A 27,310-nucleotide genomic window follows, 5' to 3' on the forward strand; every position below is an offset into this window, starting at 1 on the left:
CTCTACTGTCACACTGTGGTACCCATAATAATCCCCCCCTCTACTGTCACACTGTGCTACCCATAACACCCCCCCTCTACTCTCACACTGTGCTACCCATAATAACCCCCCTCTACTGTCACACTGTGCTACCCATAATACCCCCCCCTCTACTGTCACACTGTGCTACCCATAATACCCCCCTCTACTGTCACACTGTGCTACCCATAATAGCCCCCCTCTACGGTCACACTGTGCTACCCATAATAACCCCCCCTCTCTACTGTCACACTGTGCTACCCATAATAACCCCCCCTCTACTGTCACTGTACTACCCATAATAATCCCCCCTCTCTACTGTCACTGTATTACCCGTTATAATCCCCTCTCTACTGTCAGGCTGTGTTATCCATATTAACCCCCCCCTCTACTGTCAGGCTGCACTATCCATAAAAATGCCCCCCTCTACTGTCAGGCTGTGCTATCCATAATAAACCACCCCCCCCCCCACATCAGACTGTTCTATTTATAATAAACCCCTCACCCTATCAGACTGTGCCTTCCAAAATAATCTGCCCTTCCTGTCAGAAGGTGCTTTCCATAATAACCCCCCCTATCAGACTGTGCTTCCCATAATAATCCCCACTGTCAGGATGAGCTTCCCATAATAATCCCTGTCAATATGTGATACCCGTAATAACCACTCCCCCCTGTCAGAACGTGCTTTCCATAATAATCCCCTTTGTCTGGATGTGCTACCCAATATAACCCCCCCCCTCCTTTCAGAAGGTGCTACCCATAATAATCCACCCTGGTCATGCTGTGCTACCCATAATAAACCCCCTTCCCCTGTCAGCCTCTGCTGCCAATAATATTCTTCCCCCGTCAGCCTGTTTTACTCATTTCTCTCCCCGATCAGACTGTACTACCCATAATGACCCCCCTATCAGACTGTACTAGCTATATTCCCCTTCAGACTGTTCTACCCATGCTCACCCCCCTGTCCGACTATACTACCCATAATCACTCCCCCCCGCCCCCCCCTGTCAGACTGTGCTACTCATAATCACCCTCCTGTCACACTGTACCCTCCTGCCAAACTGTACTACCCATAATCACCCTCCTGTCAGACTGTACTACCCATAATCACCCTCCTGTCAGACTGTACTACCCATAATCACCCTCCTGCGAGACTGTATTACCCATAATCACCCTCCTGCATACCTCCCAACATGACCCTCTCCAGGAGGGACACAATGCTCTAGTCCTGGGCTTCCCTGGTAAGAGGTGGGGCTGCAGCGTAGTTCAAAATTCAAATAGGGGAGTCACACCAACTGTCATTTCACACACTGCCAAACATCACTGGCTGGGAATTACTGGCAGTTGGTGTGACTCCCCTATTTGAATTTTGGACTGTACTGCAGCCCCGCCTCTGGAGCCTCCACCAACCATAAATTACCAGGGAAGTCCAGGACCAGAGCATTGTGTCCCTCCTGGAGAGAGTCATGTTGGGAGGTATGCTCCTGTCAGACTGTACTACCCCTAATCACTCTCCTGTCAGACTACTACCCCTAATCACCCTGCTGTCAGACTGTACTACCCATAATCACCCTCTTGTCAGACTGTACTACCCATAATCACCCTCCTGTCAGACTGTACTACCCATAATCACCCTTCTGTCAGACTGTACTAATCATAATCACCCTTCTGTCAGACTGTACTACCCCTAATCACTCTCCTGTCAGTCTACTACCCCTAATCACCCTCCTGTCAGTCTACTACCCCTAATCACCCTCCTGTCAGACTGTACTACCCATAATCACCCTCCTTTCAGACTGTACTAATCATAACCACCCTCCTGTCAGAGTGTACTACCCCTAATCACCCTCCTGTCAGAGTGTACTACCCCTAATCACCCTCCTGTCAGAGTGTACTACCCCTAATCACTCTCCTGTCAGACTGTACTACCCCTAATCACTCTCCTGTCAGACTGTACTACCCCTAATCACTCTCCTGTCAGACTGTACTACCCATAATCACCCTCCTGTCAGTCTACTACCCCTAATCACCCTCCTGTCAGGCTGACTACCCATGATCACCCTCCTGTCAGTCTACTACCCCTAATCACCCTCCTGTCAGACTGTACTACCCATAATCACCCTCCTGTCAGACTGTACTAATCATAATCACCCTCCTGTCAGTCTACTACCCCTAATCACCCTCCTGTCAGACTGTACTACCCCTAATCACCCTCCTGTCAGTCTACTACCCCTAATCACCCTGCTGTCAGACTGTACTACCCATAATCACCCTCCTGTCAGACTGTACTACCCATAATCACCCTCCTGTCAGACTGTACTACCCATAATCACCCTTCTGTCAGACTGTACTAATCATAATCACCCTCCTGTCAGACTGTACTACCCCTAATCACTCTCCTGTCAGTCTACTACCCCTAATCACCCTCCTGTCAGACTGTACTACCCCTAATCACCCTCCTGTCACTGTACTACCCCTAATCACCCTCCTGTCAGAGTGTACTACCCCTAATCACCCTTCTGTCAGACTGTACTAATCATAATCACCCTCCTGTCAGACTGTACTACCCCTAATCACTCTCCTGTCAGTCTACTACCCCTAATCACCCTCCTGTCAGACTGTACTACCCATAATCACCCTTCTGTCAGACTGTACTAATCATAACCACCCTCCTGTCAGACTGTACTACCCCTAATCACTCTCCTGTCAGTCTACTACCCCTAATCACCCTCCTGTCAGACTGTACTACCCCTAATCACCCTCCTGTCAGACTGTACTTCCCCTAATCACCCTCCTGTCAGACTGTACTAATCATAATCACCCTCCTGTCAGTCTACTACCCCTAATCACCCTCCTGTCAGACTGTACTACCCCTAATCACCCTCCTGTCAGTCTACTACCCCTAATCACCCTGCTGTCAGACTGTACTACCCATAATCACCCTCCTGTCAGAGTGTACTACCCCTAATCACCCTCCTGTCAGACTGTACTACCCCTAATCACCCTCCTGTCAGTCTACTACCCCTAATCACCCTGCTGTCAGACTGTACTTCCCCTAATCACCCTCCTGTCAGAGTGTACTACCCCTAATCACCCTCCTGTCAGAGTGTACTACCCCTAATCACTCTCCTGTCAGACTGTACTACCCCTAATCACTCTCCTGTCAGACTGTACTACCCCTAATCACTCTCCTGTCAGACTGTACTACCCCTAATCACTCTCCTGTCAGACTGTACTACCCATAATCACCCTCCTGTCAGTCTACTACCCCTAATCACCCTCCTGTCAGGCTGACTACCCATAATCACCCTCCTGTCAGTCTACTACCCCTAATCACCCTCCTGTCAGACTGTACTTCCCCTAATCACCCTCCTGTCAGACTGTACTTCCCGTAATCACCCTCCTGTCAGACTGTACTACCCCTAATCACTCTCCTGTCAGACTGTACTACCCCTAATCACTCTCCTGTCAGACTGTACTACCCCTAATCACTCTCCTGTCAGACTGTACTACCCCTAATCACTCTCCTGTCAGACTGTACTACCCCTAATCACTCTCCTGTCAGACTGTACTACCCCTAATCACTCTCCTGTCAGACTGTACTACCCATAATCACCCTCCTGTCAGTCTACTACCCCTAATCACCCTCCTGTCAGGCTCACTACCCATAATCACCCTCCTGTCAGGCTACTACCCCTAATCACCCTCCTGTCAGTCTACTACCCCTAATCACCCTCCTGTCAGACTGTACTACCCATAATCACCCTCCTGTCAGTCTACTACCCCTAATCACCCTCCTGTCAGACTGTACTACCCATAATCACCTTCCTGTCAGTCTACTACCCCTAATCATCCTCCTGTCAGACTGTACTACCCCTAATCACCCTCCTGTCAGACTGTACTACCCCTAATCATCCTCCTGTCAGACTGTACTACCCCTAATCACCCTCCTGTCAGACTGTACTACCCCTAATCACCCTCCTGTCAGTCTACTACCCCTAATCACCTTCCTGTCAGACTGTACTACCCCTAATCACTCTCCTGTCAGACTGTACTACCCCTAATCACTCTCCTGTCAGACTGTACTACCCATAGTCACCCTCCTGTCAGACTGTACTAATCATAATCACCACCCCCATCGCATCGAAAGTTTCAGTGGCGGAAGCTCAGCCATCATTTGATGGTGGGCTTCTGATGTCAACCCCTAGTCCATCCCATAATCCACTCCAGCTGTAGCTGTTGCTATACTCCTTCAGTAATCCCTGGCTTAGGCTGTACCCTCCTCATCCTCTCAGTAACTACCGGTATATTCCCTCTCTCTGTACCAGTCATTCCTCTTTCAGGAACCATAATCCCTATCTGTCTTTTCCCATAATTCCCATTTCTCTAACATCCATTGGGGGACCCAGGAAGAATGGCATGTAGAGGTGCGCATAGGAGCTTGGACGCTGTAAGACAGCAAATGAAGCCTGAGCTTCTCCCCTCTGTATCTCCCAGCCAGAAAGTCTGTCATTGTTACCAAGTGCCCACATGGGACGCTGTATGGTATACGGCAGATCTGCTTATGTAGCTCTATGTATTTTCTGGGTAGTATAGATGATATGACGGTAAACAAACAAACAAATAAAAAAAATGTCAGCTGCTCAATCAGTCTGGTAGTACGTTTCAGGTGCATGAAAGGGAGGGGTCATACCAAGTAGAAAAGGGAGGGGGGTTTAACCCCCTATTGTTCCTCAGCACACTGAATTATACTTGCAGCAATATATGAAGACTATATGGTAATAGAACATCAGAGATATTGGTTGCATGCATTTGCAAATCCATGGGAAGCTGCTAGGCCTCTGTCACTAGCAGTCCCTAACACTAAGGGGTTCATGTCCAGGAGCAGGGAACCCCCAAAAATGTCCAGCCCAGGACCCCCCCAGGGCGTCACACGAAAGAAGGGTGACAGTGAAGTGTAAAGTATAGATGTGTAAGACTAATTAGTAAGTGTTGAAAATGGGGTTAAAATATATGTGAAAAATTACACGAATAATAGACAAACATTAAAGGTGATGTGAAAAGTAACTAAGGGCCTCATTCAGACCCGCTCGCAAGCGGGTCGATGGTGGGGCACTGCGCACGTGCAAACCCCAGAGCGAGTGAGAAATTCACTCGCTCCGGGGCTCGCTACAAACGGGGCGGCTGTCAGTGTTGATCGACAGCTCACCCTGTTTTGTAGGCGGGTCGGTGGGGTGGCTGGCCAAACGGAGGCATTCCCAAAGGAACACCTGCCGTTTGGGGGCGGGCCTACTGACATCACTCGTGATGTCAGTAGTGAGCTTCCTGCTCTGTTAGAGCAGAAAGCTCACTGGGGCTTGCGGCAGACGACACCCTACCACAAGGGTCTCGTCGCAAGCCCGATGGTCGCAACCATCGTGACCATCACCTGGCCGCTCGCAAAAGCTGTGGGTGGTCACACACAGCTTAGCGAGCAGCCAGGTGGCCGGCTAAAAGATAAGAGTCCGCCCTCATTCAGAGCGAACGCTCGCTTTTTGCGAGCAGCTCTGAATGAGGTCCACTGTGTATTAAGTGGTGATGCCCTGAGGAGGCCCAGCCAGAGTAGCCTCGGGGGCCCTACGCCCAAACGCTCACCCCAAATGTAATATATACCAATTATAAGGCCACATAATAAAGGCACACACATATATATATATATATATATATATATATATATATAGGCAAATGTAAGGCTTCATGATAAAGGCACATACATAAATGCATCCAAATTGAGAGCCATCTTACCTGGGAGTCACCCCTGGGAACTCCAACTAGCACTACTAGAACCAGCATGCCCTTCTAATACTGGCTCATTCATGCATCTCATGACCACAAACAAAAAAATGGCAGCTGCTCAATCAATCTGGTAGTACTTTTCAGGTGCATGAAAGGAAGGGGTCATACCAAGTAGAAAAGAGAGGGGGTTTTAACCCCCTATTGTTCCTCAGCACACTGAATTATACTTGCAACAATATATGAACACTATATGGTAATAGAACTTCAGAGATTTGGGGTGAGCGTTTTGGCGTAGAGCCCCCGAGGCTACTCTGGCTGGGCCTCCTCAGGGCATCACCACTTTATACTCATAGTTACTTTTCACATCAACTTTTATGTTTGTTTTTTATTCATGTAATTTTTTTCACATATATTTTAACCTCTTTTTCAACACTTAACTACTCGCACACATCTATACTTTACACTGCACTGTCACTCTTTTTCCATTTTCGTGTGATGCCCTGGGGGGGTCCTGGGCTGGACGTTTTTTGGGGTGCTCTGCGACCCGGACGTGAACCCCTTAATGTTAGGGACTGCTAGTGACAGAGAAGCCGTGATGTGGCCTAGCAGCTTCCCATGTATTTGCAAATGCATGCAACTAATATCTCTGATGTTCTATTACCATATAGTGTTCATATATTGTTGCAAGTATAATTCAGTGTGCTGAGGAGCAATAGGGGGTTAAACCCCCCTCCCTTTTGTACATTATATGAGCGGTGGCAGCACCTCTTTCCTAGGATCCTGCTGACTTTGTTGGCTTTGGATGGGAACCCAGTCACTACGGTCAACGCCTGTCTGCACAGGCCGCCGTCCGCAGCTGCGTCGCCCATTTTGAAGTTTAGTCTCCCTCCTGCTGGGAGCATATAGGAACCCCTGGCGAGTGGTCATACTGGTACTGGGACTCAGCAGAGCCTCAGGCACTTTTGTTAGGGGCCTATTTATCTAATAATAATTGCAGGATATACCATGAAGAAACCTGTTTTCACGGGGTGCCCACGTATATTAAGGATCCACTGGATGTAACATGGTGGGACTGTGGCAGATATCTCCGATATTTGCCGTGGTTCCTCTATTCCTTACAGCACAAGCCACTCCCATAGGTTTTGCTGTCCGGAGCTTGGCCCTTCCAGGTAACGCCATCTTTATATGGCGTTTGCCGGTTGTAGCCTATGGGCTATTTTTGCAACATTTGATTTGTTGAGACCCCTCCCCGCTGCTGCCTGCTCGCACATGTGCCGACGTTGCTCATGCGCAGTAACGCAGTAGCTGGCCGAATAGAGAGTAAAGTGATCTTTACTTTCCCTGCAGCTCAATAATAATTTCATTTGGGCGAATAGAGATTCCATATTGATGCAAATTGCAGCAATAAGGTCCTTATTATCGGGGGTTGGCTGCATACATTAATAAATATGCCACTTAGAGAGTTGTCTGTAGGGCTTTTACCATGTCAGTCTCACACGCCATTGTATTGGTGGATATTATACACCCACTGTACGCAATGGAGCGTTTTCTTCTTATTGATGTGGTCAGAGCTCTGAAGATGTTTGTGTACAGGACTGTGGACGGTTTTTAGTCTTATATTAGCGTTCTCGGCCGATGGTCCGTGGCTCCCTCCCTCACGCTATGCTCCTGCAGTGTCCTGGTTTAAAGTTGGGGGGGTGGCTGTGAGCAGAGTATGAACAGATGTCTTGCTCATGCACACGACCTCTATTTACAGTGCGGGGAGAGCTTGGGGGCAGCCAGGCATCACCATGAGTGCTGGGCCCACCCCCTAGAATGATGGAAAGGTGTGGTGTGTGGGGGGGTGCTGTGAGGCCACGCCCCTCCCCACAGAAAGTCTGGCGGCCATGTGTGAGGATATCCAATCAGATGCCACTATCCTGCCTGCATGGTCACACCCCCTATTCTTATTCTCCAGGTCCTGATACATTTTAGTTGGTAACAGGAACGGACCCCACAGTTCTGCTTCTCAGGGAACATCGGGATAGGAGGCTTTGCTTCAGATCTCATCCTGTATTGTGATTTCTCTGCCCAACTGTGTGTTTTCATTTTTGTTTCAGGGATAATCTTTTCTCTATAAAACTGCAATGATGGCAAAACGGCGGCTGTCTAAGTCAGAAGATCATGAGGAGCTCGGTAGCACCACCAGTAAGTGAGACATTTGCTGGATTTAACAATGGTTGTTACTGATCATTTCTACATACAGAGGTGGAGTCCACATAACTCATACACTGCAGAATGTACAGATACAGGAGGCGGAGTCCACATAACTCATACACTGCAGAATGTACAGATACAGGAGGCGGAGTCCACATAACTCATACACTGCAGAATGTACAGATACAGGAGGCGGAGTCCACATAACTCATACACTGCAGAATGTACAGATACAGGAGGCGGAGTCCACATAACTCATACACTGCAGAATGTACAGATACAGGAGGCGGAGTCCACATAACTCATACACTGCAGAATGTACAGATACAGGAGGCGGAGTCCACATAACTCATACACTGCAGAATGTACAGATACAGGAGGCGGAGTCCACATAACTCATACACTGCAGAATGTACAGATACAGGAGGCGGAGTCCACATAACTCATACACTGCAGAATGTACAGATACAGGAGACGGAGTCCACATAACTCATACACTGCAGAATGTACAGATACAGGAGGCGGAGTCCACATAACTCATACACTGCAGAATGTACAGATACAGGAGACGGAGTCCACATAACTCATACACTGCAGAATGTACAGATACAGGAGGCGGAGTCCACATAACTCATACACTGCAGAATGTACAGATACAGGAGGCGGAGTCCACATAACTCATACACTGCAGAATGTACAGATACAGGAGGCGGAGTCCACATAACTCATACACTGCAGAATGTACAGATACAGGAGGCGGAGTCCACATAACTCATACACTGCAGAATGTACAGATACAGGAGGCGGAGTCCACATAACTCATACACTGCAGAATGTACAGATACAGGAGGCGGAGTCCACATAACTCATACACTGCAGAATGTACAGATACAGGAGACGGAGTCCACATAACTCATACACTGCAGAATGTACAGATACAGGAGGCGGAGTCCACATAACTCATACACTGCAGAATGTACAGATACAGGAGGCGGAGTCCACATAACTCATACACTGCAGAATGTACAGATACAGGAGACCGAGTCCACATAACTCATACACTGCAGAATGTACAGATACAGGAGACCGAGTCCACATAACTCATACACTGCAGAATGTACAGATACAGGAGACCGAGTCCACATAACTCATACACTGCAGAATGTACAGATACAGGAGACCGAGTCCACATAACTCATACACTGCAGAATGTACAGATACAGGAGACCGAGTCCACATAACTCATACACTGCAGAATGTACAGATACAGGAGGCGGAGTCCACATAACTCATACACTGCAGAATGTACAGATACAGGAGACGGAGTCCACATAACTCATACACTGCAGAATGTACAGATACAGGAGGCGGAGTCCACATAACTCATACACTGCAGAATGTACAGATACAGGAGGCGGAGTCCACATAACTCATACACTGCAGAATGTACAGATACAGGAGGCGGAGTCCACATAACTCATACACTGCAGAATGTACAGATACAGGAGGGGGAGTCCACATAACTCATACACTGCAGAATGTACAGATACAGGAGAACGAGTCCACATAACTCATACACTGCAGAATGTACAGATACAGGAGACCGAGTCCACATAACTCATACACTGCAGAATGTACAGATACAGGAGACCGAGTCCACATAACTCATACACTGCAGAATGTACAGATACAGGAGACCGAGTCCACATAACTCATACACTGCAGAATGTACAGATACAGGAGGCGGAGTCCACATAACTCATACACTGCAGAATGTACAGATACAGGAGGCGGAGTCCACATAACTCATACACTGCAGAATGTACAGATACAGGAGGCGGAGTCCACATAACTCATACACTGCAGAATGTACAGATACAGGAGGCGGAGTCCACATAACTCATACACTGCAGAATGTACAGATACAGGAGGCGGAGTCCACATAACTCATACACTGCAGAATGTACAGATACAGGAGGCGGAGTCCACATAACTCATACACTGCAGAATGTACAGATACAGGAGGCGGAGTCCACATAACTCATACACTGCAGAATGTACAGATACAGGAGGCGGAGTCCACATAACTCATACACTGCAGAATGTACAGATACAGGAGACGGAGTCCACATAACTCATACACTGCAGAATGTACAGATACAGGAGGCGGAGTCCACATAACTCATACACTGCAGAATGTACAGATACAGGAGGCGGAGTCCACATAACTCATACACTGCAGAATGTACAGATACAGGAGGCGGAGTCCACATAACTCATACACTGCAGAATGTACAGATACAGGAGACCGAGTCCACATAACTCATACACTGCAGAATGTACAGATACAGGAGACCGAGTCCACATAACTCATACACTGCAGAATGTACAGATACAGGAGACCGAGTCCACATAACTCATACACTGCAGAATGTACAGATACAGGAGGCGGAGTCCACATAACTCATACACTGCAGAATGTACAGATACAGGAGGCGGAGTCCACATAACTCATACACTGCAGAATGTACAGATACAGGAGAACGAGTCCACATAACTCATACACTGCAGAATGTACAGATACAGGAGAACGAGTCCACATAACTCATACACTGCAGAATGTACAGATACAGGAGACCGAGTCCACATAACTCATACACTGCAGAATGTACAGATACATTAGGTGGAGTCCACATAACTCATACACTGCAGAATGTACAGATACAGGAGGCGGAGTCCACATAACTCATACACTGCAGAATGTACAGATACAGGAGGCGGAGTCCACATAACTCATACACTGCAGAATGTACAGATACAGGAGGGGGAGTCCACATATCTCATACACTGCAGAATGTACAGATACAGGAGGGGGAGTCCACATATCTCATACACTGCAGAATGTACAGATACAGGAGGCGGAGTCCACATAACTCATACACTGCAGAATGTACAGATACAGGAGGCGGAGTCCACATAACTCATACACTGCAGAATGTACAGATACAGGAGGCGGAGTCCACATAACTCATACACTGCAGAATGTACAGATACAGGAGGCGGAGTCCACATAACTCATACACTGCAGAATGTACAGATACAGGAGGCGGAGTCCACATAACTCATACACTGCAGAATGTACAGATTCTGGAGGCGGAGTCCACATAACTCATACACTGCAGAATGTACAGATACAGGAGGCGGAGTCCACATAACTCATACAATGCAGAATGTACAGATACAGGAGGCGGAGTCCACATAACTCATACACTGCAGAATGTACAGATACAGGAGGCGGAGTCCACATAACTCATACACTGCAGAATGTACAGATACAGGAGGCGGAGTCCACATAACTCATACACTGCAGAATGTACAGATACAGGAGGCGGAGTCCACATAACTCATACACTGCAGAATGTACAGATACAGGAGGCGGAGTCCACATAACTCATACACTGCAGAATGTACAGATACAGGAGGCGGAGTCCACATAACTCATACACTGCAGAATGTACAGATACAGGAGGGGGAGTCCACATAACTCATACACTGCAGAATGTACAGATACAGGAGGCGGAGTCCACATAACTCATACACTGCAGAATGTACAGATACAGGAGGCGGAGTCCACATAACTCATACACTGCAGAATGTACAGATACAGGAGGCGGAGTCCACATAACTCATACACTGCAGAATGTACAGATACAGGAGGGGGAGTCCACATAACTCATACACTGCAGAATGTACAGATACAGGAGGGGGAGTCCACATAACTCATACACTGCAGAATGTACAGATACAGGAGACCGAGTCCACATAACTCATACACTGCAGAATGTACAGATACAGGAGACCGAGTCCACATAACTCATACACTGCAGAATGTACAGATACAGGGAGAGATGGCTGTGGGGGCAGGCTGCAGGTGTGCGGGGCAGTGCACAGGGGCAGCAACGGGGGACAGAGGGGCTCACTGATGGTCCCAGCCTTGAATTGCTTCTTAAGGCCCCTACACAGGGGACGATGTGCTCATGATGCAATATCGTGAACGATTTCCCTTGAACTCTCCCCGGCACTCCAGGACACGATCTGGTGCTTAAACAGCATATTTTGACATAAGAACTATCGTGCAAGATCTAAAGATCGCTGACTGCATACACGAATCAGTGCGATCCGTGTGGCATGCATCCGAGGAAAATAAAATAAAAAATCTAAGACACAGATGTATAGCCTGATCAGTGAGATCCGTCCATGCATCTGTGTTAAAAAAAAATTAAAATAAGTGAATTTTTTTTTTAAATGACGTGTCACAGCAAGCCTCCCCCGCATGCTGGTACTTGGAGAACTACAAGTACCAGCATGCAGGGCATTATGGGTCAGCTGGTACCTTTAGTTCACCTGCAAAAGAAATATTAAAATAAACACAATACACTTTAATATTTCAATAATAGTTTATTATACAGCATCTTCACCTGGACGGCGGCCTTTAAGCTCTTTTTCATAGCCATCGCCCAATCAGGGCTTCTGGCGTGTTCTTTCTTCACGCTCCTTCCCTGCTGACTGCCAGCCACTGCCTCTCGCTGGCTTACACAAGCCAGCCAATGGGGCGGGGCGATGGCTTCGCTTGCGGTGGCCATCTTGAAATTCAAAAATGGAGCTGAGTAGCCATTTTTTTAAATTGGCACTGCTGCCGTTACACTGCTGAATGGCTGGCAGGGCCTGGATCCTCTCGGATCCTGGTCTGCTGCCATGCCCACTACCTCCGTCGCGTCCTGCCACCAACGCCCACTACCTCCGTCTGGTCCCACCGCCGCTAATGCCAGCCATGTTAGTGAAGCCACTGTACACCCTCGGCAGGAGGCACCTACTGAGCATGCGCAGCAAGTTGACATTTCCTATCTACAGATGGGTCCACATACATTTAGCCTCCTTGCACGTTAAACAGCCTTTGTAGTTGCGCCATGCCGTGGCGTGACTCGGTAGCACCAAGCGTTTTTTGTGCATCTTTTTACCTTCAAATGCGCCTTATACGCACAACAATGCAACTAGATAGCACAAGCAGCTTCTGCTGATTAAAATGATATGCAGCATGCCTTTATTCTGTGTGCGAGTGCTGGTGTATCTGCATACGAAACGCTACGTTACAGTGTTAGTGTCTGTAACACTGTAACGTACCATTTTGCATGCAGATACACCCGCACTTGCTCACAGAACATAGGCATGCTGCATATCATTTTAATCAGCAGAAGCTGCTTGTGCTATCTAATTGCATATCATTTTAATCAGCAGAAGCTGCTTGTGCTATCTAATTGCATCGCTGTGCATATAAGAGGTATTTGAAGGTATAAAGACACACAAAAAGACGCTCGGCGCTACCGATTCACAATAAGTTCCCACGTTATATGTGGCGCAACTTGTAGGGCACGGAGGATAGATGTACAGTATGTGGGCACATCTGTATATAAAGGGACAATTGTGGGCTAATAGTTAAAAACTAACTTTCTCAATTACCTGAACCCCAAAAGCACATACCCTGGAACAAGAGCTACCTAATAAAACAAACCTCAAGTCTAAATTATGCCTACCAAAAAATCCCCCATAGACTAAAGCAGAGAAGTGGTCCTAACTGAAAGAAACTAAGTTTAAACTTTAGATTGTTCCCAAATACTCATTTTTTTCTCTTTTTGCCCTGCAATTTGGCATGCAGCACCGAGCGACAGTTCTACCCGCCCATGCCAAACACCATGCCCCCCCCCCCCTTGATTTAATAAGGGGACGACTGTGCTTTTATAACATAGATTTCTCCTTTGATGTGTATGCAGCCTGAATGATTGACTTTTGTCTTTTATCCTCACCAACTCATTTACATGTTTTTCAAAATAGATGCATAGAACCTGTGTGATGTTTATTGTCTTGTGGGGTAAATGTAGAAATGATTACGCATAATTCCTCTTTCAGAAACTAAGAAACGACGTATCAGTAATAAGAAGCTGAAGCCTCAGGATGAAGTGGTGAAGAATGACAGCGTCTTCGTACAGATGCTGAGCGCTTCTGGGGTGACGCTGAAGTCTGGCGAGCAGCAGAATGAGATTGGTAAGGGGCAGGAATGGAGTCCTTCACTAAGGTAGGGGTGCCGCCTCTTGTCTGGGTGTAAGTTCCTGCTGAGTGGCTGGCACCAGACCAGCCTATAACCCAGTGGGCACCAATCCACTACTTCTTGGGTTTCTCACATTCAAACCCCAAATCCTCAGAATGTTTATTAATTAAGCTCATCTTTCATTCAATGGGTGACGCAGTATCATTGAATACAAAGGCAAAAACAGGGGTTTGACATTTTTGTTTCCCCTTACTGCAGGAAACTCAGTTGTTTGTTTTTGTGAGTGTCTGTGAAACCCCAATAACCATGGCAGGATGCAACAAGCAGACTAATGAGGTATCATACCACTATCTCCCCCCGCTACCTATGTAGGAGTTGATTGCCTGCGGTGATGTCAATGTAGACAGGTAGTGATAAGGGGTCTCCACACTGCACCGCGCCATTGTGCACACCTGTGCTTGACCACATAGCAAAGGTGCGGCTTTCAGGTGCATCATTCCCCTTACGTGGCTGGGAGAAGCCTGCAGTCACTGCCAGCCTCTGATGACCGGTGCTGCACAGTACAGAGCCAGCAGTGTTCCAGAGGAGGTAAGTGTGGGGGCTGGTGGCCATGTCAGTCCCACGCCTTAGTGGTCTGTCCTCCTGAATAGTGGCCATGTGTTCTGGGCCCTGAAGTTGCTAATCCCCAGAGAGCCTGGCATCTCCTTGGCATGCTTTCCTCACAGAGAATTGGCAGGTGTGCACCATCCTAGAATCCCTGCCCAAATATTAGACTAAAGCAGACCCCAGCTCCAGGGCACATTGGGAAGACTGCCAAATAGACCATACTTTATCATACTTTAGAACTATATACCGAACGGAACTACAGGGACTTTTACCAGTTATACTATATACCTGAAAATTATCCAAAGTTATCTACTGTTACCAGAAGAAATGTCCGAAATGAATGTCTGACTAAAGCAATAACAAATCATCAGCATAGAGAACAAGTTTTTCCCCGCGATCCCAAGGCCATGACCCCATGGATAGCACAGGCCAATGGCAAATAAGTGGGGAGAGTGTGTACAGCCCTGTCTGGTGGGCCTACCCAAAGAATGGATCTGTAGCAAATCCACTTGCATAGGCCCTGGCCACGGGACAGGAGAATAACAATCTGATCCATCCTATACATCCATCCATCACCCACTTCCAGACTCATGCGTTCTAGCTTCCTCCAGAGACGTGACCAAAGCATCTGCCTCACCATCATGGGTACGTTGTAAATAAACGATGGATATTAATGAAAGTCAGTCCAAGTCTACAATGAACCCTCAACCCTATTAGCTAGGAGCTGACTGACCGTGTACCTCTCCTCTAGAACACGACACCACCTCTCCAATTCCTCCTCCCTCTTTCTGTGGAACTCCTTTATCTGAGCCACTCTAGATACCAAAGTACCCCGGAGAAAGGCCTTAAATGCCTCCCAGACTAATGTGGCCGATTGCCCTATAAAGTCTTCAGTAAAGAAACCGTCCCAGGCAGCTAGGAGTTTGGACACCGTCCCCATTTGTGACAGCCAAAAGGGATTCAGTCTCCAAAAAGAAGGCCCCTTTAGGTAAATTTAAACTAAATGCCAGCAACAAAGGGTAGTGGTCCGAATCACCACGAGACAAATAAGCTACTTGAGAAGTGACCGGGATACTAACACCAGATCAATGCGGACTAACATCTAGCCTCTGGGTGAACTGAGCAATCACTAGAGTCTAGTTCTCTATCTATCTAGAGAGTCTCTAACACAGCGTTAAAGTCCGCAGTACAAATTACTGGGGCAGTGGGGAAATTAGTTAAAAATTCGGAGCCTTTGAAGACTGTCAGAAGAAAATGGACGGGAATATAAACTGCCATTAAAACAAAATGGCAGACGTGGATTGTACCGCTAAGGGAGTCAAAGTGACCAAGAGGGTCCACCTGTACTTTAAGACAAAACAAAGATTTATGAATAAGTACCGACACCCCGCTAGAGTTAGAATGGTAAGACCAACCCACCCAGGGGTTTTTGAGGGACAAAATTTTGCTAGCCACCAAATGAGACAAACAATACCAGGAACTCAGCCTTAACCTGTCGCAGAACTAACGATCGCTGTATTTTATCGTTCAGTCCCTGAACGTTCAATTATAAGATCTTCGCCATAGAGTAAAAAGAGGGTACATACAGAAAACCTGGGCACATCTCAGATCCCCGGACAATACTAGGGGAGGAAGGAGCCCATGGGGTTCCAACCAACCTCCATAACAATTGTAAGTATGTTGCACATACAATATAAATAAATAAAAAGCAACTTCCCAGCACAAACCTCCCCACATGCCAGACCCCAACCAAGGTACGTCTACATCCTAACACACGAGCTAAACCCAAAAAACTAACTCACTAAGCAGAACAATATGTAATGCAAATTGAATTAAGGTTAGGTTAATTCAACTGGGGGGAGATTACACCCGTGTGCAATAAGGGCAATACTCAACCAGCCCAGAAGTAATGTGCCACCTGGGATCATCCCGAAAGCCAGACAATGCTGTAACAAAGGAAGATACAAAATAGGCCCATGGTATAATAAACAGACAATGGAGAACACAAAGCAGGAAGATATAAATAGGCCCATGGTATAATAAACAGACAATGGAGAACACAAAGCAAGACAAATGACATAGATGAAGGCAGCAACAAATCAAATTGCACAGAAATTGTACCATAATACTCAGGTGGAGGAGATTAACCCCAGAGAATTGTTGCGCACTGGAGGCTGAAGATGAAGCCAGGAAGTAACATCGTGGGGAGTAATGAAGAAGCGAATTCGATATCCCCCCCGAGACCACACAAGGTCAAGCTGGAAATACCATAGCGTAGGGTAATTGTAAATCCTACAACCGTCTCTTAACCTGCACAAGTCGCAATCTAGATTTTTGTACATCTGCAGAAAAGTCTTTGAAAATAGCAATCCGCTGTCCATTAAATTTCAGAGGACCCTTTGTTCCTGGCGACTCGCAGAACTGCATCATGGTCCTTATAAGGCAGGAGCTTAGAGCTGAAAGTCTGCGGAGGAGCCCCTGGGGAAATGGTCTTATGGGTGTACAATGAGCTTTTTCACCGGCAAACTGAGGGGTGAATGCATCCCATCCAAAAGTGTTGTTCAACCAGGATTCTAGGACATGTTCAGCATTATTACCCTCCTCCTTCCCGGGGAAACAAACCAGGAGAATGTTACTGTGACGGAGGCGTCAACTCCTCCATGTTGACAAGATTTTGCTGGCACCATCTGAGATTCCCGAGAGGTGAACTGCGCTGGAATGGGATTGGTAGTATCTTCCAGCGTAGAAATAAGATTTTTCGTCTCTCCAATCCTTTTCCTCATCTTCTGCATAACTTCACCTCCGCCACCCTATCTGTCACCCCCCTTTCATAGTCTAATGGCAGCAACAGCTCCATGGTGTCACCAGAGAAGCAATATCAGTATTCACCTCCGCCACCCTATCTCTCACCCACCTTTCATAGTCTGTAATGGGCAGCAACAGCTCCATGGTGACACCAGAGAAGCGATATCCGTATTCACCTCCGCCACCCTATCTGTCACCCACCTTTCATAGTCTGTAATGGCAGCAACAGCTCCATGGTGACACCAGAGAAGCGATATTAGTATTCACCTCCGCCACCCTATCTCTCACCCACCTTTCATAGTCTGTAATAGGAGCAACAGCTCCATGGTGACACCAGAGAAGAGATATCAGTATTCACCTCCGCCACCCTATCTGTCACCCACCTTTCATAGTCTGTAATGGCAGCAACAGCTCCATGGTGACACCAGAGAAGCGATATCAGTATTCACCTCCGCCACCCTATCTCTCACCCACCTTTCATAGTCTGTAATGGCAGCAACAGCTCCATGGTGACACCAGAGAAGCGATATCAGTATTCACCTCCGCCACCCTATCTCTCACCCACCTTTCATAGTCTGTAATAGGAGCAACAGCTCCATGGTGACACCAGAGAAGCGATATCCGTATTCACCTCCGCCACCCTATCTGTCACCCACCTTTCATAGTCTGTAATGGCAGCAACTGCTCCATGGTGACACCAGAGAAGCGATATCAGTATTCACCTCCGCCACCCTATCTCTCACCCACCTTTCATAGTCTGTAATGGCAGCAACAGCTCCATGGTGACACCAGAGAAGCGATATCCGTATTCACCTCCGCCACCCTATCTCTCACCCACCTTTCATAGTCTGTAATGGCAGCAACTGCTCCATGGTGACACCAGAGAAGCGATATCCGTATTCACCTCCGCCACCCTATCTCTCACCCACCTTTCATAGTCTGTAATGGCAGCAACTGCTCCATGGTGTCACCAGAGCTCATGGCGGATGCAACTGGAGGCTGCTAGCTATCAGGAGGAGCCGGGGCGTCCACAGAAGATACCGAGGTGCTCTGGCCTGGGACAGAACAGTCAGATTTCCCAGCCCGGCAGCCGCCAAGGCGTGAGACTATCCTCCCTGTCTGCTCCACTCAGCCCTGTTCAGGAACTAGTAACATGGTCGACATTTACCACAATGTTGACACCTGAAATGTTGACATTCACAGGATGCTGACAGGGGTAAGTGATGCGAGGAGGGTTAGGGTTAGGCTGTAGAGGGGAGAGGGTTAGGGTTAGGCACTTGGGGGAGGGATTAGGATTGGGGGTACGGTTGTTACACCGCCGCTCCGTCAGAGTACTGCGCTGGAGCCGATGCAGTTACCGGGACGAGGTGACTGACTGCTGGGCCACCATGTATGTTAGTTACTCAGGTCCCTATAGGTGGGGATATAGAGGGAAGGTGCTATAGACATGTAAAGTGCCCATACTCCTGTATGTACTCTCTCTATCTCTGTGTCTCCACTGTTCCCCTATGAGCTCAGAGAAAATAACTTAATGGAAGTTATTAAAAATCCTCTTTCCTGACCCTGGCTGCACTATAATAATAATAGTAATAATAATTATTATTATTTTCTCTCCTGTGAGTGGTATGTAAATAGTGTTTTTGAGGACGCAGGTAATAATATGCCATAACATACAACAGAGTAAGTAACGAAGTAGAAACCTTCATCTCATAATGACGTCCAGCATCCTAAAATCTCACCATGAAACCAGCTGAGCACAGATATCGTAGCGGTCAGGAATGGAGTAAGATTAGCAGAATGTCTGTTTATTCTGACCTCCGCTTACGCTCTGTGTCCTGCTGTACGCCAGCGCTACTGGTGCGGAGACCTGCGCTGCCCTCGTTCTGCCGATTCACCCCCTGGGGCGGACACTGGGCACCACAGCTTATCCCCTTCAGTCCGGGGGGATTTCTGCTGTGACTTGTTCTTATACCTCTGCTGACCTGATGTTACATTTATCTAATTCTACAATATATTCATTTATTTCAGCTGTGGATCAAACAGTTTTCCAAAAGACGCTTCAGCAAGCCCTGAGGAAGCACCCGGGATATCCAAATGTGGGTATGGTGGCATTGCTGGCAGACACCCTCTCGCTCACTCACAGAACAATGTATCGTCTGCAGTCACACTATTGTGTACCCTCTCCTCAATGTGTACAATGTGCCTAAATATATGTATGTATTATTGTCTCTGCCTTTATGTATAGGTAATCTCAGAGTTCATTAATGGACTGGAATCACACATTGAAGACCGCGAGCGATTTAGGAATTGTCTTCTTCCGTGTGGGCGCTGTAATCCAGACGAGGACGCAAGGTGCGGCAATTAATGGTTACTGCATGCTGGGTCATCTGTAGCGCCTGCAGGGGAGCGTGGGATAGATGGGTGTGGTATGCTTTGTCGGCATAAGGACGTTGACTTTCATCATGTTTACACGGCTGACATGTTGAAATAATGAACTGTCAGCAGACTGTCTCTGGTGATCTGGTGGGGTCTTACCTTCTGCCGGCGGCTCCAGCGTTTTATTCCGGGTGCCGGCTGTCACTAGCAGAGCAGTAGGGATGTGAGTGTCTATACCGTAATTCGCTTGACCCCCGTTTCTCTGGCGTACCTGCACACCTCATTAGAAGACTCTGAAATTGTTTATTATTCAGCGTGGGGCAATTCTCTCCTATCAGCAGAACACACAGAGTGAGCTGCTATAAATTATCACAATGGACATTCACATAATTGTGTCCCTTATAAACGCCTAAAGTCTGCTAGATGCTCAGATCTAGTGTCACTAAATCCGTGTAACCCCTTCATGCATCAGCACATAACTAGCGCATGGTACGTGACCGCACCTCGCAGCAGGGTGTTCAGCCAGACGGGATAAAGATGTAATTACAGAGCATCTTTGTATTTTCACATTTACATTTCTGCCTTTCCCAATCTAATACGTATAATTCATTCTTCTAGTAACCCAGTTGTCGGTTCATTTCACGACAGCCTGATAAAGATTCTCCTGGGCATGGAGATGTTACAGGTGTGTTCTAACATACAGGGAATGGAGGGGAAGTTATCCTGGAATATATGGTAGCGGGTACAAGCATCCTGTCTGGCCGTGTCACTCCCTCATGTTCTTATTTCTGTTGGTTTAGGAGCCGGTTATAAACCTGCTGTTTGAGAAGCTCCCGGAATTTCTGTATGACAGGTACAGTCTGCGTCCTGTGCGGTGACGTCTGCTACACGCCTGCTACACGCTTTCCTCTCAGACCTCTCTCTTATTCTCTCTCTTTTATTTCTACAGTTTTGGCAGCGATGGCATCAGTATTCCTCGTCTCATCATCAACCAGCTGAAGTGGCTGGACCTTGTAGTCAGTGGCAAGGTAGTATATTCAGTGTTTGCCGTGTACATGACTCGGAGCTGTATATTACTATCTGTGCCCTGCAGCACATCCTTTCCTCTGTAATCTATTTACCATTGAGCCTCCTTGGCACTTTTTTGGGGCTGGTCACGTTCCGATATCAGCCATGTTTTATACAACTTGTTTTTTTTTTTAGAAGCCTGTTGAATTTTGAGAAAATAGCGTTAGTTTCCTTTCTTCTCCTCACGCAGCAAGGAACGGTCTACCCAACATGGCCAACAAGTGTTTGTTATTGAAACTTTACGTGAATTAAGGGCAAACGTGTGTATTTGTTTTCAGTCACTTTGTGGTTCTTGCTTCTACATTAATCCATCTTTCCTTATCCGCAATAAGACGCATTCTACACGTAAAACCTGGAAATGGTCATACTTCTGTTTTTTGAATGAAACACCTGAAACGTGTAGTGAAAATACCCCAACAAGTTCTACCATTTTGAAAATGAAACAACCTTCCACATGACATGAAAGGACCCCTGTGTGTGTTGGTGACAGGATGGGGGAGATCTGGCCATTAACACCCCCCTCCCCTATTTCCCCTTCCCATCTCCGGACTTCCGATCACTGTTTGATGTACCGGGTGTCATTGTCTGGTCATCACCATGACAGTAACCAGTTAGGGGCCGCATCATTTGAAAGCAGGGACTCTGCTCTTTCCCGTAAAGCTGCATACACACTACACGATGTGTGTATGTGACGATATAGTGATCGGCGGGGTGTATACACACTTGCCGATGCCGACCAGCGACGGACAACGGCTTAGCAGGGCCATGCTGTATTCAGCAGCATGGCACCGCTCACGATATCCCCAGATTGGATGTACAGCTGACTGGGGTTATCGCAAACAACCAGGGGGAGCGCGCATCGTTGGTCATTTTTCGCATACACACTAGCCGATATTTTGAGCGATAACTATATATTGTTATTGTTCAATCGTTCAAAATATCAGCTAGTGTGTACGCGGCATAAGGGAGCTCCAGAGTCTATTGAAGCTAACTTGGGCTGGGCTCCATAATGATTTCTGTACATGACCACCAGAGAATTACTCCTCAGTGGTCACTTCATATTAATGAGGGGACTCCTCTCCCAGATGAGGGTACCCCTGAGTATGTTGGGGGGGGGGGGAGCACTTTCAATGCTTCATCCCGTAATATCTGCCTTGTAAAAGTCTCTGCAGTGTTTTGCCCTGAATGGGTGGGACTTAATGATGACATCACAACCCGGGCACAAAGGCTTCATCATCACCCCACCTGGGTCAGAGCTACTCTAAATGTAAGGAAGGAGCTTTTAGGTAAATTGCCCCCCATTTGATGCCCTGCAGTGCTTAGGATGAGTCCCACTTGTCCTTAGCAGTGAAGGAGTTATGTTGTTTTTACACATTGATCGGATAATAAAGTGAAGTGTAAAAGTGACTGAGCAGAACCGAGTCCTGTGCTTTCATTCCTGGGTAATCTCTGTATATGTTGCAGACTCTACAAAGCCTCGGTTGAACAGTACAGTTCTAACAATGAGTGAATGTAGAACAGATTATTTGTAATACTTTTTTTTTTGTCAAATTAATTTTGTGCCTGGAAGGGGCGAGGACCGGTGCCTGGAAGGGGCGAGGGCCGGTGTCTGACCTCCTGTGTGGGCACTGGAACCGCCCTGACAAGGAGCAGGTGGGTTATAGGGAAGAAGAGGAGTCTGATTCCTGCTTCCCAGGGGGAGTGGAATATAACCCTCCATCACATAAGGTGACCCATGACGGAACGCACTTTGTACAATAATCACAGCCGTGTGTTGGGTAAAGCTTTGATGAGCACTGTGTGTGGCCGGTTTGCTGCCTGTACCTGGACAATGATCTGTTTTGTGCTGTGTTGTGTGTAGGAGCTGACATCTAAGATAATGCAGCTGGTTACTGTGGCTCCAGCTGACGTCCAGCAACATATTATCAGCAGTCTTCCCGAAATCCTGGAGGACACTGAGCACAATGATGTCGCCAAGGAGCTGAGGTAAGCAGAGGACTTATACTTCTCTTACAGCAGAGACTTTCTCTCTCGTATTAATGCCACACTAACCATTGTAAATATTAAATGAATGTATCCTTATTAAATCAGTAAATTCTGTACTTTGCCATAGCCGGTCCCCGGAGCTCACATAAACTGTACATCCCCTGTGCTAGACACGGCTGAGTGTAATTGTCACTGGTCTGTCATTGTAATGGTTCCTAGATGTCGTCTGAGCTGTATGTGTGTTTGAGGAACCTCCACCCCGCGGTCAGCATGTGAATGGGTGGAAATGAATGTGACACCTGATCACCGTCCTTTTGACATCATGGAAATCACTGGTGGCCCTGTCAGAAGATGTGTGCGCAGAGGGGCCACTAGTCCAGACCACACTCCTGAGAGTCTGCTCTACCAAAGCTCTTCCATATTGGCCACCGATGTGTGTGAGAATCATTCCTGGATGACCAATAAGAGGGCAGATTGTCAGTAGGCAGGTGCGGAGAGAGGATCTGGCCTAAGGCTGGGAATAGTGATCAAATCTGAGCATGAATAACACAAGCGTCAAAGTGAAAACAGGATCTTTATACGGACATTATATTTTCTACTTCAGGGTCCATAGGGTATCCACAGGATACCTTGGGGTATAGGTGTGACGTCAGTCGCAGGGCACCAAAGAGTTAAGCTTTCAGCCTCCCAGGATGCACTAGGTCCCCCTCCTATACCGCGCCCCCGGGCCAAGGCACCTCAGTTTAGTTTGGTGCCCGGCCGGCGTCGGGTGCACCTGTCGGAGTGGGGGCTAGAAGAGCCCCTGAAGCTTTCTTCAGTGCAGCTGTGGCTGCACATCTGGATGTACAGCATGGACAGTCAGTCCTGACGTCCATGCTGTCTTCCCTACACCCCCGCCGGTACCAGAACGCCGGTACCGATCCGGGGATGCTGGTGAGCATCTGGGGTCACAGCTAGCGGTGACCCCAGATGTTCCGGACCATGGCCGGATCCAAGGGGGACAAAGGTAAGCAGCGGGGTCCCGCGGTGGGTCCCCGCTGGTCACATGGTCCTAAGTCCTCAGGCAGGGGGCTCCCTGGGGACTGGCTGCAGCGTGGAGCCAGGTACTGAACCTGCGCTTTCCACTACCCCCTGGGACAGCGGACCGCAGCAGAGCGGTAGCGCTGCGGCGTCCCAGGGGTTAAATGCATGCCAGGGGAGCGCGCCTTCCCTGTCTCACAGCCGGCGCCTCCCCCGCTGCACACAGCCCTCTCTGCACTGTGCTGACTGGTCCTGTGTCAGCGCTCCTCCCCCAGGCCAGCTTCTCTCTGCTCCTCGGCGGCCATCTTCTCTGCAACGCATGGTGAACGCTGCTGGAAGTCTGGAAGGAAGCATCGTGGTCTGGGTCCCCCCGCATACCTCTCCTCCGCTGTGGCTCAGGTCTGTGTATGCAGCGCTGTGTCCTACCAGGCCCTGTGTCTGTGTAGTTGAGTGATCAGCGCTGTTAGTGCAGGAATTGTTATTTCTCTGCATTGTATGTGACTGTGCTAGCGCTGCCTGTAACTTTTCTTCTCTAAACTGTCAGCTTTATTACTGTCCCTGTTCTTTCTGCTAAAGCCCTTGCGGTGCGGTGCTGCAGGGTGGTCTCTCGCCTATTTAATACTTAATTGGTGAGAGAGGTCACATACGTGGTGCCATCATGTCTGAAAGTGATTTTCCCCTCCGGCTACAGTGTACCACGTGCAAAGTACCGTTAGCGGAGGGGGAGGGTAGCGCGGAGGGCCTTTGCCGGCAGTGTTTGTCCATGGCGCGGCCTATTACGGTTACAGCACCGGTACAGGAGCCGCCCTGGGCTTGTTTCGCTCAGGCGTTAACAGCTTTAGTGGGCCAGTTAGCTCCGCAGCCCGCGTTTACTCCGCTGGGTTTGTCCCAGCAGTCTGTGGTGTCGTCACCCATGCAGGGGTTCCCACGACAATTGGTGGTACCCCACAGTCTCCCTATTTCCCCGCTCCCGGGTTCTCAGGAGCCAGCGTGGGTTAACTCCCTGACGAGTTCTGTACAGCACTTGTCGGATGTGTTGCAAGGGGAGTCTGTGATGCGGCCTCATAAAAGGCCGGTGGCGTCTCTGTCCGCTCCTTATGAGGATGACGAAGGGACGTCTGATGATGGGGAGATTCTGGATCCTTACGATCAGGAACCTCTCCATACTAAGGACGCTGATGCTAAGTCCAAAGTATATATTCCTGGACTTATTCGGGCGGTCCGCACAGCCTTGCTGATTGAGGACGAAGTTCCCCCAGCGGCTAAATCTAAGTATGCCTTTTTCAAAGATGTGAAGGGCGATGCCACAGTCTTTCCTCTTTCGGGTCAGTTGGTGGACCATTTAGAGGAGGCGTGGAAACAACCTGGCAAAAGATACCAGCCGCAGAGACGCCTGGCGGTGGCTTATCCGTTCGCGGATAATTATTTTGCGAAGTGGGAATCCCCTCCACAGGTGGATTCTCACGTGACCCGTCTTGTCCGTAGTGCCACATTGCCGATGCCATCCATGTCCTCCCTTAAGGATGCTACGGACCGCAAGGTAGAAATCTGCCTGAAGTCCGCTTATTCCCTTGCAGGGGGGGCAGCACGGCCGGCTATGGCCATTTGCTGGGTTGCCAGAGCGATGGAGCGCTGGGCGAATTCATTAGAGGCTTCTTTTGAATCCGACTGTCCGGCCGAACAGGCAGAGTTGATTGGCAATCTCCGTGATTCGGCCACCTACATCAACGAGGCGGCTCTAGACATTAGTACTCTGGTGTCTAGAATTTCTTCAGCAGCGGTAGCTGCTCGTCGCACCTTGTGGCTGCGATCCTGGAAGGCGGACGCAGATTCCAAGAAAGGTCTGGAAGCGTTGCCGTTTACCGGAGAAGTTCTCTTCGGTCCGGATCTGGATAAGATTGTGGCCACGCTGGCGGCAGCCAAATCTGCTTGTCTCCCGTCGGCCGCTGCTCCTTCTGGTTCTGGACCATCGTCCTTTCGGTCATCTAGGGCCCAGGGCAGGCCCAAACCACAGTCGTTTCCTCAACAGGCTGGCCCTAAGAAATCGGTCAAGCCCCGGAAACAGGCATGGAGTACCAGACGTCCGGCCCCCAAGCCAGATGACAAGCCTGCGGCCTGACGGTCCGGGTCTCCCCTTGGGGGATCCCAGGGTGGGAGGCCGCCTGCTGCAGTTCTCCCGGTGTTGGTCGTTCACTACGACAGACACTTGGGTTCTGGAGGTGGTCTCCCACGGGTACGCCCTCTCCTTCCGGCACAGACCCCCGGCTCGATTCTTCACCACGGGTCTACCATCAGACCGGAACAAGGCTACGGAGCTGCGGAAGGTATTGCACACTATGCTCCAGGCTGGAGTTATAGTGCCTGTTCCATTCTCCCAGAGGGGCCAGGGTTTCTATTCAAATCTATTTTTGGTACAGAAACCCAATGGGTCAAATCGTCCGATTCTCAACCTCAAAGCACTCAACAAGTCTTTGCGGGTCCCGAAGTTTCGGATGGAGACCCTACGGTCCATCATTCTGGCGCTGGAACCTGGGGACTACATGGTGTCATTGGACATACATGACGCTTACCTGCATGTCCCTATTCTTTTGCGCCATCAAGAGTTCCTTCGGTTTGCAATCCGCAGCGACCACTTCCAGTTTCGGGCGTTACCTTTTGGCCTGGCGACAGCACCACGTGTTTTCACCAAGGTGATGGCGGTCATGGCGGCTTCTCTGCGGCTGCAAGGAGTCCGCATGTTGCCGTACTTGGACGACCTGTTATTGGTGGCAGGATCTCCAGAGCTCCTGTTACACCACTTGGACCTGACCATTGCACTGCTGCAACGGCACGGCTGGCTAATCAACTGGCAGAAGTCCACTCTAATCCTGTCTCGGAGGATTCTGCATCTTGGAGCCTTATTGGACTCGGGACAGCAAAGGATCTTCGTGACGGAGGACAAGATCTCTGCTTTACAGTCAAGGGTGCGCAGTTGTCTGCACAGCCGCCGGGTGTCCTTACACTCGGCGATGAGGTTACTGGGCTCCATGGTGTCGGTGTTCGACATGGTGGAATACGCCCAGTTTCACTCCAGACCTCTGCAGCACCTGATCCTGTCCAAGTGGAACGGGATGCCTCAGTCTCTGAAGTTCCAGACGATTGTGCTCACCCCGGAGGTTCGCCTGTCCCTTGCGTGGTGGTTAAAGACGACCCACCTCAACAAGGGACGTCCGTTCTGGGTTCCAAATTGGGTCCTGTTGACAACGGACGCCAGTCTTCGGGGCTGGGGAGCAGTTTCGGGTCCACATCTGTTCCAGGGCAGGTGGACGCCGACAGAAGCGGAGCTTCCAATAAATATCTTGGAACTCCGTGCGGTCT

General features: G+C 48.7%; 1 protein-coding gene across 3 annotated transcripts in view; it reads left to right on the top strand.

Moving 5' to 3' along the window:
* The window catches only part of FANCD2 (FA complementation group D2), a 251,017-nt gene that overhangs the window by 14,951 nt on the left and 208,756 nt on the right, over positions 1–27,310 (top strand). For all 3 annotated transcript variants that reach the window (XM_088479530.1, XM_088479531.1, XM_088479532.1), the window contains exons 2-9: positions 7,893–7,980; positions 13,954–14,088; positions 19,532–19,599; positions 19,749–19,855; positions 20,498–20,564; positions 20,680–20,732; positions 20,829–20,907; positions 22,809–22,933. In XM_088479530.1, coding sequence (XP_088335656.1) covers positions 7,920–7,980; positions 13,954–14,088; positions 19,532–19,599; positions 19,749–19,855; positions 20,498–20,564; positions 20,680–20,732; positions 20,829–20,907; positions 22,809–22,933 — 695 coding nt within the window. In that variant the 5' untranslated portion in view covers positions 7,893–7,919. The remainder of the gene's footprint in view (positions 1–7,892; positions 7,981–13,953; positions 14,089–19,531; positions 19,600–19,748; positions 19,856–20,497; positions 20,565–20,679; positions 20,733–20,828; positions 20,908–22,808; positions 22,934–27,310) is intronic.

The sequence above is a fragment of the Taudactylus pleione genome, unplaced genomic scaffold (genome assembly GCF_031769625.1).
Source record: "Taudactylus pleione unplaced genomic scaffold, aTauple2 ptg000239l, whole genome shotgun sequence".
In the NCBI taxonomy this organism is placed as follows: domain Eukaryota; kingdom Metazoa; phylum Chordata; class Amphibia; order Anura; family Myobatrachidae; genus Taudactylus; species Taudactylus pleione.